We start from the raw sequence: 13,250 nt of genomic DNA, 5'->3' as shown, positions 1-13,250 counted from the left end.
CATTATAAGCATTTGCGCGACACGGCAGGCGCCTTTCTTCATATGAACTATATTTTCCGCGCAACGCAGCTCAAGTGGACACCAAGGACTTATATACAAAGCGCGACGGCAGCAACGCGTCTCCAACGCGCGCTCTGTAGTTTAACCGCCTCGTACTGATTTTCAATTTCAATGTTGTTCAATGATGTTCAATTCAAATAATATGCAATTCCTTGTATTACAATTTACAACTCCCGAAGCCGCGTTGGTAAGTTTTCGGCGAGTGACTTGTGACTCTTTTGTTCATATTCTGTAGGTGTTGCAGAAGGTGCATTGAAACTTATTTGTGACCGGAAAACTTCGTCCAAGCTTTTAGGTATTTATGTAGCATAACATAGGAACCTGCAGGTACCTATGTAAGTTTACACGGAATTATTTTGGAAGCAATCAGTAAGATGGTAGGTAAACTGTTGTGGTTAAAGGAATGTGGTATAAAAGGAAACTGTTGTAGGTAAATCCAACGAATTTGTATAAATAAAATACTTTTTTTGCTTTAAAATATCTTATTTTTATCCTTATTGGATTACAAAGTTTTGCGGTTTGAAAAATTTAATAGTTATTGATGATTTATACTTTATACATAATAACATGAAATTATTGCATTTGGCTTTGTGCTGACCTCATCGTAAGTTACTAACAGTTATAAAACTAGCTTAGACTCGCGACGACTACACAAATTTCAACCCCCTATTTCACCCCCTTAGGGGGTTGAATTTTCAAAAATCCTTTCTTAGGATGCCTACGTCATAATAGCTATCTGCATGCCAAATTTCAGCCCGATCCGTCCAGTAGTTTGAGCTGAGCGTTGATAGATCAGTCAGTCAGTCTGTCACCTTTTCTTTTTATATATTTAGATTACAGTCTTGTCGCTTTTTATCCGAATACAAAGCGTTACAGTACGCGGCAGAAAATAATCTACATCGGCCTTTAGAATGACATTTTGGCTTTGTAGAGCGTTGTCTCTGTCACTCATACCAATATGACGTTTTGTCGGTCTCAACGACAGAGACAAGGCTCTACAAATCTACTATACTATCTCCTTCTAAAGGTAGATGTACATTACTTTCGGCCGCGTACTGTACTAGGTACTTATTTAAAAATATTTGTTAAATAAACTCAACTATTTTTAAATAAATTACTTTCTTACAAATTTAATAATTTTTTGAGGATACTTCTATAACAAAAAACGAAATCTTAAAAGAAAAGATATATACAATACATCATAATATCTATAAATCAATTTCAAGTGCTTGGCTATTAAAAAAATATGATTATTAATATTTAAAACTGTTATGCATAATATGAGGAATTAAATTAAGAATTCTAGAAGAGTTTAAGTTTGCACACAGCTGCTAAAGTCATTTAGCATTTAAGCGACCAAAGGCTAGGGGACCAACTATGTATTTACAAATTTTTGCTAATTCCATTGCTGGAATGTCATTATATCGTAGGACTAAGAGCGGTCACGCACCCATCCGATCCGGATCCGTGAAAATACGGATATAAAAAAATTCTACAGTACACGGCCGAAAGTAATGTACATCAGCCTTTAGAATGACATCTCGGCTTTGTAGAGCGTTGTCTCTGTCACTCATACGTGTTTGACGTTTTGTCATTCTCAACGACAGAGACAGTGCTCTACAAATTTGCTATCTCCTTCTAAAGGTCGATGTACATTACTTTCGGCCGCGTAGGTACTGTACGTCATATGTAATAAGCTACAGTGCGACAAGGCTCTCTTGGCACTTGAATGACGATGACAGTGGCGCGCTGTTGGAGAACAAAGGCTTAGAATATTTAAACAGGAACAAAGAGGACACTTGAGGCAACTTTAGTTCCGATTTTCACCACGCGCCAAGATAGCCTTGTCGCACTGTACTTATACAAATAGTTCTATTACTACTTCGGAACGTACTTTGACGGACTCGATCGGATGAGTGCGTAACCGCTGAAAAGCTGGCGCCATCTCCACAGGCAGACTCTCGCCGTGCCATCGACTTAAATAGAAACTGTAGGTATCAGTCTCCACACAGGATAAAATGGAGTGACTTTTGACGAGCAAACCGTCTTTTACTTGTCGCGCAAGCTTTCGCTCCAGCAATCGATTTACGAGATTCGTTACACGAATATTTCCATAGCGTTCACGATTTTTTACACCAGCATCCCACAAAAATATATGATATCTACAATGTGCCTAGTTAGGGCTAATTAGTAATCGTCCGGCATTTCTTGAATACAAATAGTTCTATTACTACTTCGGAACGTACTTTGACGGACTCGATCGGATGAGTGCGTAACCGCTGAAAAGCTGGCGCCATCTCCACAGGCAGACTCTCGCCGTGCCATCGACTTAAATAGAAACTGTAGGTATCAGTCTCCACACAGGATAAAATGGAGTGACTTTTGACGAGCAAACCGTCTTTTACTTGTCGCGCAAGCTTTCGCTCCAGCAATCGATTTGCGAGATTCGTTACACGAATATTTCCATAGCGTTCACGATTTTTTACACAAGCATCCCACAAAAATATATGATATCTACAATGTGCCTAGTCAGGGCTAATTAGTAATCGTCCGGCATTTCTTGAATATTTGCATATAATTATTAATATAAGTCCCGCAAATTGCTATTACGCTGGAACCATGTCTCATCAACATTGAAATGACATCATTTTGACGTCAGCCGAAATAAAAATATACCATCTGCTTGAAACTTCAGTCTAGAATGGCGGTCAAGCGCATTAGCAATTTGCGGGACTTATACATCCTAGTCCTACTATTCCGCTATTTTGGAAGTATCGCTACATTGCATTTATGTAGATTTGGCTAATTATAATTTCTCAATTTTCAAATTATATCCGTGTTAAAATTAGAGGTCTAATCCCCATATACCTAACTAGTTTTTTACTGATTTTTTTGTTTTCCGTACCTCAAAAGGAAACACGGAACCCTTATAGGATAACTTTGTTGTCCGTCTGTCTGTCGGTCTGTCAAGAAACCGACAGGGTACTTCCCGTTGACCTAGAAATTAAAATCATGAAATTTGGCAGGTAGGTAGCTAACATTCAGGTAAAAATCTGAAAACCGTGAATTTGTGGTTACATTACACAAAAATAATTAAATTGTGGTCTATTAGTGAACTAATAATTAGTATTTTCAATTTTCGAAGTATGATAACTATATCAAGTGGGGTTTCATATGAAAGGCCTTCACCTGTGCATTCTAAAACAGATTTTTATTTATTTGTATGCATCATAGTTTATCGTGCAAAATGTCTAAAGAAAATACTTTGTGTACTGTTTTTTTTTCATTTTACCTACCGTTTTTATTAGTTATTATCATAGTCTATCAATTCAAAACGTTAAACCTATCCGAAATCAATTTAAGAATAAATAAATAAACTCAAAATTTAAAGATAAAATCACTGTCATTTTTTCTAATAAGACCGAAAAATGCCCAATCAACATCATCATTAATTTTTAAATTATTATCAAACTCATGACATTACCAACAATATCTCGGAACTATGTTTGTAGCTATCTCAAACATACAGGTGTAACCAGAACGCTGGTAAAAATTAAGACAGGTGATAGTAAAAAATATATAAAAATTCTATAATTTTGTAAAAGTTTACGATATATTGCAAATCAAACATCTGATTGACGCTAGAGGTCAACGAACGATGCGTAAGTAGGCCATTCGGAGAAAAATACTAAATCACTAAAACTACAAAATGAGGCAAATGGGTATTGGATTGTGTTTAGGTAGTAGGTATATAACGCTAAGTTTTTGCTAGCGTTCTGGTTACATGTATAAATACAAACTCTTGAAATGTGACCCTTCTTCGAAATTCACACGTTTGGGCTTCCGAAAATCCATCTGAAGGGTCACATTTCATATGTATTTTGGCACATGTTTGAGATAGCTACAAACATTATTCTGAGATATTAGTAGGTAATGTATTTTGACAATAATTAAAAAATATGAGGTGATATTTCTTCAAATTTTGTGTTCATTTATTTATTTTGAAATTGTTTCATTTCATTTAAGATAGATTTAATAGTTTTAATTGCTTAACTATGATAACAGCTAGTAAAAAACAAAAAAATCCAAAAAAAGACCTCTACTTTAAAGTTATTTAATAATAATTTTGTGCAAATATTCAAGAAATGCCCAGCAATCACGTATCTGGGGCACATTGTATAATTAAAATAAACAAATAATAAGCCAATATAACAATAAGTAGGTACTACCACTTTTATAAATTACGCCGATGTACCTACCTGCCAGAAATCTTATTTTAGAATGGCGCGTCCGTCCGCTATTTAGAAGTTGCCTACACTCCATGTTTTGTTCGCGCGAATTATGAGCGAGATAGCACGAGCCACGAGTCTCTGTTGTTCTTGTGATTACTTTAGTCAGCACCAATACTACTTTATGGTCGGCACTCGACGTTCTGGTTGCGCTTGTCTGCGCAAAGGAATTTTGCCGATGCGACTTATAAAAGTGGTAGTACCAGCTCGACTGACGGAATTATTTGCGATACACTCACCATTGGAAATAACACCTTAAATAGTAGTCTCATAGGCGTACCCAGGGGGGACCAGCTGCCCACCCTGGGTTTTGTTTACGTCTCTACTAGCTATCTACTTGTGTCGATAAAAGTTAAGAAATATATCTTTTTGTCATTTGCCAAACCAATTTTGATTGTAAATATATCAAAAAAATTCGCGCTCGCTTCGCTCGCGCTTGTATGTCCTCGACTTCGTGAATTGTTTAGGGTTTTCAAAATCTCATGAAATCTCTTAGATTTTCCGTGGTGCATATTCTGAATAGTACCAAGATGGGCTGTGAAAAGGTAACCAATAGATAGACAGACAAATACCTACAGTCGCATTTATAATATTAAAGAATAAGATATGTACCTAGATTATTTTGTAGGTACTAAATATTATATCAAAAAAATTCACGCTCGCTTCGCTCGCGCTTTTATTTTGTACTAGCTGATGCCCGCGAATTCGTCCGCGTGGAATTATGATTTTAAAAATCCCGTGAGAACTCTTATTTTCCGGAATACAAAAGCCTATGTCCGTTTCCGGGATGCAAGCTATCTATGAATAGTAACAAATTTTGGCTAAGAAGATGGGAAGCTGTGAAACAGTACAGATAGATAGACAGATAGACAACTTTCGTATTTATGATATCAGTATGGATAGAGATTTTATGTCACTCACTTTAAACACTCACACATTTTAAATTCTTTAAAACATAAAATTTTGTTATGGCTGAGCTCATTTTCCTTTCGCTATTTTTCTATATTACAACAAAAAAATTGCGCTCGCTACGCTCGCGTTTTATAGAGCAATTATTGTATTCTGTCTTACTGTGAAATTAAAAGGTTAAATTCCCCTTAACAGGTACTTACCCCATCAAGTCGATCAAGTTTTTTGTATCATGAAAAGATTCGGTTGAAGCCTTGATAAACCCCCTCCCCCAAAATCAATTCCTGGCTTTGGCCATGCCTTATTCCATTGCTTTGTAGCAGTGGAATATAAGGTATGGCGTAAAGGCCTTTTACACGCAGACACGTAAAAACGTGGCTAAGATCGGCTATAAATTGAAGATAGATAAAAATAATATGGGCTTGGTTTGTTCAGTGTACTTAGAAATTTTGTTAACGCTATGGGCGATTCTTTCACGGTAGACGTCATAAACCGTTTTGCTGAAGACCCTTGAAAATTACTTTTAAAATGGCTATTGGGGCTAATTCCTTTGTACACAATCTCTAAACTAAACTAAAATGGCACGTCTAAATCTATTGCTATCCCTTTCATAATGTTGCTTGCGGAAAAGAATAGCACTAGATTTAGACCTGTTAATTTAGTTTAGTTTAGAGATTGTGTACAAGAGAATCGGCCCCATTGTGTACTAAAAGAATTTATACAAAAAACCTATTTTAATTTATGTTCATTTATTTGACTAGGTGCTTATAAAAAATCTGATTTGCCCTTCCCTGGCCCAGAACCTGGGTACGCCCATGAGTAGTCTCATCTGTATTCTGTAAGACACTTTATGACGATTCCTGAAAAAGAGATTTCCTTTGGCAGAGTTAGTCCTTGTGACCCAAGGATAGATTTAAGAAGTGGAAGTTTTTTTTTTACAAATATAAGTTTTGAAATATTTTAAATGGATAGTAGGGCTATCTATTAAATTGTTTTATTTTTCAAATAATCCAAATATTAAACCCCCAAAAACTTACATCAAAATAATCTTCGTGGCTCCACATCTTAAATCCTACCAAAGGAAATCTTTTATTCACAAAACGCCAAATTTTGCACTTTTTCGTTGTGTACAGGTGTTCACTATATTATGTTCATGATCTCGCAAATACTTTTGAATTAAAAAGTTGTAAGTAAGTAACATAATATTTACATAGAATCCCATTATTGTTGAATCTCTTGTAAGCTCTGTACATTTGTTATATTTATGAGCGAAAATGTATGTAACCTAGGATTTGCAAACAATTCCTAGGAAATGTATACATAGTTATAATGCTGAGCCAATTTAGAAAAGGTGTTTAATAGAACTTGTCAATGGTCCTTTAATACATTTCTTAGGAAGTGAGAATGATGATGATGATGATGATAATAATGATTATTATCATGAGGATCAGGTTTCGATCTGGTCCACATTCAACCTAATCTTATGCATTAACGAGGTGACAGACAGACATACATTTTTACACTTGTATAAGAAATTTGAGCAGTTTTACCTCAAAAGTAGCCAACTTTTCATCTGGAATTTAATTATTTTTTTGGATCTCACATTTTGGACTACTGTTTAGGTTTACGACATTCCTAGGAAATGTGTAAAGTAAAATTCATTACACACATTTCCTATTGATTTTTAAAAAAATCCTAGGAATTCTGTTCATTGATGGATCACAAACATTTCCAATAACATGTCCACTTTGTCAGGTCATATCAAACTTATTTATTACATGACCTAAGACATCATTATCTGAATATATCAGTCTCAATTTGTTAAGTATCTAAAGTAGTTACAATTTGGCAATTGCAGAAATCTAATCCTGAATTTTGATTTCATTTTTTGATACATTTTGGTTCATTTGATCATTCTCATATTCAACAAAATCATCAAATAAGCTAGGCCATGCTTCTGTGTCATCATAACTGCTAAGATCATCTCCCACGAATTCACAAAAGTTCAGAAACATGTACCAAGTATCTTTGGGAATCCCTCTAACATGAGGATTGCTCTCGAGATAGCTCAACCATTTATCTAATATAGGAGGTTCATTGTTAGTGAAGACTAGGCGCCACAGTACAGTAGCAATATCCGATGGCAGTATCCTCTGTCCAGTGCTAACATCCAACCCAAACTTGAAAGTAAATCTGTACAAATCCTTGAATTGCTCTGAATCTCTTATTAGTTCACCTGTTATATCATTTAGTCTTAGCTGAATACTCTTTATGGAATCTGTTTTCATGTTTTTCAATCCTTGGACAAACTCTTCTTTTGTGAATCTACACATTTGACTAGCATTTAATTTCCATGCCAGCACTAACACTTCAAAATCATCTGGATTGAAATGTAGATCACGGCAGAGGTTCTCAATGCCTTCTGCCAGTATAGCCTCTTCTGAATTGTCTTTGTACTGGTCAAACAGCTGAATGATTCTCGATTCAGACACACGAGATTCACTTGATCCTAGGGAAGACATACTCCGAGGAATGGATGGTAACTTTTGATAAAAAGATTTAGGATTTTTTTCATTAATCACATGCATTTTCTGAATTGCATTTGTATCCCCTGAGCAGTTTTCATTCAGAGAGTTTAATGCATTGGCATTTAACAAGTTGTTACTATTTATGTAACAGTTTATGCTATTTTCATGGCTATGCAATAGTGGTTCTGCTTGAGGATAGTCAGAAATCATGACAGTAGGTACTTGATTTGTTGTAACTATATCTGTCATCTCTAAAAAAGAAAGATTATTAGAATTACTTAATATTTGTTACAAATATGCTCTTACTTTTGGAAGACTGTCACTATCATGCTTGCTTAATCCATATCCATACTAATATTATAAATGCAAAAATGTGTCTGTTAGTCTGTTAGCTTTTCATGCCCATCTGTTTGGATGATTTTGACAAAATTTGGTAAAAAGATAGCTTGCATTCCGGGAATGGACTGTTTTTCTACTTCTTGTCCTGGGAAATCAGTTCCCACAGGATTTTTGAAAATATCTAATTCAAGGAAAATCGAAGATTTCCCTTAGAATTTTAAAAAATCCAAATCTTGCATAATTTGAATTGTAATAATAAAAGTAGGTAAAAGAATCTCACCATCCTTTGTTCTGTTAGGTGTTGTTACTACATCAGCACTTGTTTGGTTTCTTAAGCAGCTAAGACAATGGCCCATTTGATAAAACTAATAAAATCTTCCAAAACATAAAACCTTTATTTAGTACATCTGTAGCTATACTCAATATTTCATGATATATACTACACAACATAGTGACCAAAAATCAGTTTCTTGTAATGTTGTAACCTTTTCTAACCTTTTCATGTAAACCTAAAATCAAGGAAATTATAATGAATTACTTTTATTGATAAGCTCCTTCCGAACAACTAAATAAAACATGAAAATCTGATTACAAAAACATTACTAACCATCCTCTTATTATAGACATGACAAGGGTCAAGTGAAAATCAAGTGAATCTGCAGTAAACAATCTTTTGTATGCATAATAACGAATGCCTAAAATTAGTTTTAAAATATTTTATCAATTTCGAAGCATAGAAAAAGAAATTTTAAGAAAACTAGAGTTAGCGTTATAAAGAGCAATTTTTTTTTGATTTGGTTAGAAATAGGAATTTGGAAATGAAATGTCAAAACTAGAGTAAAGTCAAAGAAAGAGTCAAAGAGTATAATTACTACGTTCTAGACCACATCCACAGACGTTGCTTATCGATAGTCCTACAGATAGTCCTATATCGATCTCAGACTAAGAATCAAGAAGACTTGTCAGACGCGTACGAAAGGGACAAAACAACAAAAGAAATAATACGTTCCCCCGCATATTGCTAATTCGCGTGGCTGCCATTTTAGTGACACTAGACTGAAGTTTCGAGCTTTATTGTACATTCGTGAGCTGATGGTATATTTTTATTTCGACTGACATCAAAATGACGTCATTTCAATTTTAATGAGACATAGTTCCAGTGCAATAGCAATTTGCGAGACTTTATACGTATGAAAGGATATATTTCATAATTTGCATTCGCTTCAACTTTTACAGCCGATCATACAGCAATGCACCATAAATGGCTTCTACACACCTTCAATGCTCAATTTAAAGCAGAAAACTAAACAAAAACTCGTAATATTCGCAAAAAATTACTATCACAGAGCTTTGTTGACAGATGACAACTGTGCCCAACAAAAAAAAGATAAACTATGACAAAGAAAAAATACTGAATTTTTGTCTTTATCACTCCTCAGAGCATTTCTATACCCGTAGATAGAGTAATCTAGCTTTATTACTCTATCTACGGTATATTAGTGATCTGTGTATCTCAGTATTGTATTTATTCTGAGGAAAATACGAAACAAACTAGTTGTGAAAAAGGCTAAAACCCTGAGCCGTAAAACCAGTTAAAAAAAGAACAAGTTGTAATAATTACCTACTTGAAGATGGAAACAAATAAACTATTAATAAACTTAAATCTAAAAAAAAAGAAAACAATATTAAATTGTATAATAGTAGTTGTAATACATACTCTTTGGTACATATTTTTGTACTCTGTGGTTGTAACGGTCTCTTCTCAAATCTTTCATAAAACAATCATCGCAAGTTTTAAATAAATTTGATTATAAGTTTGATATCAGTGATTTACTTTACATAATGGGTATCATTGATGAAAACTGGAATTATGAAATCGATATTGATGAATGCGAAGAAAGATCGAACAGGCTTTTTGAATTACAAATAAATACTTCATGCGAAAGTGTTCTTAAAGCCCTTGACAAAGGCTTCGTAAATATTGTTGAAGACAAGGATTGCTTAGCTCGAAATAACGATGAAGAATTACAATTATTATTCGAAAGGAATAAAGAGCTAAAACAAGACATTGAAACTATACTTAAAGAAATTTCACAACAGCAAATTCAATTTGAAAATTTTAAACGAGGTACATTTTCATAATTAATGTATTTATATAATAATATTTTTCCTTCAATCCATCCACTCAAATCCTCATGTTTCAAGGAGTTGCAGGTTTTATTCAATTGATTCAAGTCAAACTTTTATAATTCAATCTGGGTACAATGATTTGTACTACTAAACAAGTAGTCCACAAGCCCACTAAACTAGGTGACTGTGCAGTGTACAAAAACAGGTCTCTGTATCGCTTGTGTATTTTATCCTCAATCTATAACCTGTGCAGACTGTCTAATTGCAAGTACATATTGAAATGAGTACTTCTTTTGCCACACTGTACTCAAATATATGTACCTTTTTCTAAAATTTAATCTCTTCCATTTGAAAGTTAATGAAAATCTTTTTAGATTTGTAATTATTATCGTAATTTTGTAATTCTATTAAACTAGCTGCCCCGGCGAACTTCGTACCGCCTTACAGTAGATTATAATTTTTTTAATTTTTCTCTCCGTAAGAACCATCCTCGTACTTCAAGGACTATTATAAAAAAGAATTAGCAAAATCGGTTCAGCTGTTCTCGAGATTTGCGATCAGCAACACATTTAGCGATTCATTTTTATATATAGAGAATACCTGATTTGTGCAGGATTACTGGATACAACACCTAATTTTTATTTTCTTTTCTGACATCCACCATTGAAAAGAAAGGCTCTTTTACCTTTTCTTTCATCAACAATCATAGACCAGAAACTGCTTTTCAAGACCAAGGGTTTAATTAAATAATTAATGTAGAATATTATCTAAGTACTATAAGGAAGCAATATTTACAGTTTATATCAATAAACTTAAATCTAAAAAAAAACAACATTAAATTAAAACTAAAATAAATTAAATTAAATCTAAAACCTCATCGAGACCACCGCAGCGAGGCATTGTACCCAAGATGCTGGCAGCATTACCCCTTTGGATGGCCAAACTAATTCTTTGGCCAAGGTAGCTGCCAGCTCTCGGGTTCCCGGTTGACTCGATAACTCTTTTCGCAATTTCTTCAAAAAGAGCTCGAGCCCCCGGGTAATTTAATTAATAATTAATTAAATTACAAGAAAATATTGATACAGATTTATGATTTATAAAACAAACTATGTAGTACCTATTATGCACCTAACAGATTATTGTTCAAATCTGTTAGTGTCTGTGTACACCTGCATCATGGTTCCTTATCTTACAGTTTAAGTTCTTATGTTGTTTTTTTTCTTTAAATTCTTTAGTATGGGTTGCCAGGAAGAAATCACTGTAGTGATAAGGTCACCCTCTGTTTTTATGGGTATCCTGTAGTTTTATTATTTGTAAAATTATAGTTGGCAATAAAGATGTTTAAATACATTTATTTATAAAATTTTATTTATTATAGATCAGAAACTTTTAAAACAGGAAGTCAAAGAGACACATGAAGCATTTCTGATGGCCAGGAAGCACTTTAAAAAAAGTTTGAATATCTATTATTCAATAGATTCCAGATCAAAGGACACACAATTAGTTTTCATACAATTCTTTACAGAGCTTAAGAAGAATGGTGAACATTACTCTGTGTATTTAATGAAAAATATTAAAACGCGGCAGTATACATGTAAGTATTGACATGTAAATAAAATGAAAATTAGTATAGCTTACCTATATAATTATTTTAGCGTTTAAACTATCGTGAGTGATTTCCATTATATATAATATCTGTCCCGGCTTTACTCACGTGTTTAGTCTACGTTAGCAATCACAATCGCGACGCGTGCGCGAACTGACTCCTTTGAAAAAAGACCCCGGATGGGTTCGAAACTAGCCGGGCTAACATCGACTAAACACGTAAGTAAAGCCGGGACAGATATTATATATATAATTATTCTAAATTATTATTATCAGATGTTTTTAGTATTGATTTATTAGAAATGTTTTGTTCTAGTGCAAAGTATAAATCCAAAAATCAAGTTGTTCAAAGAACTCCAAAGAAGACTACAAGAAAATAATGATGTTGCCGGTGTCTTATGTTACATAAGGGAAGCATTTATAGTACACAAGCTTAAAGACAAAGATCACTAAAGAACTCTTTTATTTTTGTATTTATGTATTTTGTTTATTGTTTAAGATAATACACTTGTTGATAATGTACCCATCTGTCAGTAACTGAAAGAATTTTCATAATTTGATCATTAGTTCGGGGTATAATTTGTTGTAAGTATAATATGTTGGGATGTACAAGCTATTTTTTTATAATTATATATTAAATATAGATTTATGAGAAACTAGCTGATGCCCGCGACTTTGTCCACGTGGATTTAGATTTTCAAAAATCCTGTGGGAACTTTAATTTTCCAGGATAAAAGTTGCCTATGTCCCTCTCCAGGTCTTCATTTATATTCATATAAAAATCAGGTCTAGCTGTTGCGGCGTGATTGTAAGGCAAACCAACAAACAAACTTTCTAGATCTAGTTATTGTTCATAAATTTTAAAAACCGCACGCATTTAACGACACGCGGCCAGCGGCCAGTGAGATCAAGCGCAAAACACCAGCGCCTGAACTGAACTGTGAGAATTCCCGGCCGCTCCATTAGCCGCCGAGAACCGCCCTGGCGGTTGACGGCCAGGCCAGGCAAATATTAATTCCTACTAATTATTATGATTTAAAATTAAATACAAATTCTGGCAGAGACAGAAGCCTTGACTACTTGACTAGCAAAGGCTTATTGATCAGTGTAGAAGTTGTGTAGGTATATTAAGAATAGTTAATTCAGCAGGCTAAGGGCATTAGTCCTTTAGCAATAAAACTTTTTAATATTTTGAACGGTCATTGGTGCTCAAAAAGGGGGTTACCTGGAAAGTTTTTCGGGAGTTTTGAAAATTGGTGATTTTATAGAGTTCGACGTGCTCTTTCCGAATTTTCATTTGCCACCTCGTATTTTTGCTGCTCGCGCCGCCATTTCGGAGAAATTGCGCCCAAAAACAGTTTTTGACGATAACTTGTTTCGGACTCTTATT

The 13,250-nt window shown here is 34.2% G+C and overlaps 2 protein-coding genes across 2 annotated transcripts; one reads left to right on the top strand and one right to left on the bottom strand.

Annotated features, from left to right (window-relative positions):
• Nucleotides 1–4,160: 4,160 nt before the first annotated feature.
• SCCRO3 (defective in cullin neddylation 1 domain containing SCCRO3) lies at nucleotides 4,161–8,956 on the bottom strand. Its single transcript, XM_069502466.1, has 3 exons — nucleotides 8,733–8,956; nucleotides 8,406–8,634; nucleotides 4,161–8,037 (listed from the first exon to the last, which is right to left on the bottom strand). Exons 2-3 carry the CDS (start codon nucleotides 8,479–8,481, stop codon nucleotides 7,121–7,123), a joined length of 993 nt encoding a protein of 330 aa, XP_069358567.1. The 5' UTR covers nucleotides 8,482–8,634; nucleotides 8,733–8,956; the 3' UTR covers nucleotides 4,161–7,120.
• Nucleotides 8,957–9,899: 943 nt separating this feature from the next.
• Nucleotides 9,900–12,382, top strand: LOC117987753 (uncharacterized). The gene is made up of 3 exons (XM_034974803.2): nucleotides 9,900–10,253; nucleotides 11,634–11,849; nucleotides 12,177–12,382. The coding sequence occupies exons 1-3, from the start codon at nucleotides 9,968–9,970 to the stop codon at nucleotides 12,311–12,313; spliced, it is 639 nt and encodes a 212-aa protein (XP_034830694.1). The 5' UTR covers nucleotides 9,900–9,967; the 3' UTR covers nucleotides 12,314–12,382.
• Nucleotides 12,383–13,250: the final 868 nt, after the last annotated feature.

The sequence above is a fragment of the Maniola hyperantus genome, chromosome 13 (assembly GCF_902806685.2).
Source record: "Maniola hyperantus chromosome 13, iAphHyp1.2, whole genome shotgun sequence".
In the NCBI taxonomy this organism is placed as follows: Eukaryota; Metazoa; Arthropoda; class Insecta; order Lepidoptera; family Nymphalidae; genus Maniola; species Maniola hyperantus.
The sequence above is the reverse complement of the archived record's forward strand: the minus strand, read 5'-3'. Positions and strand labels throughout refer to the sequence as shown.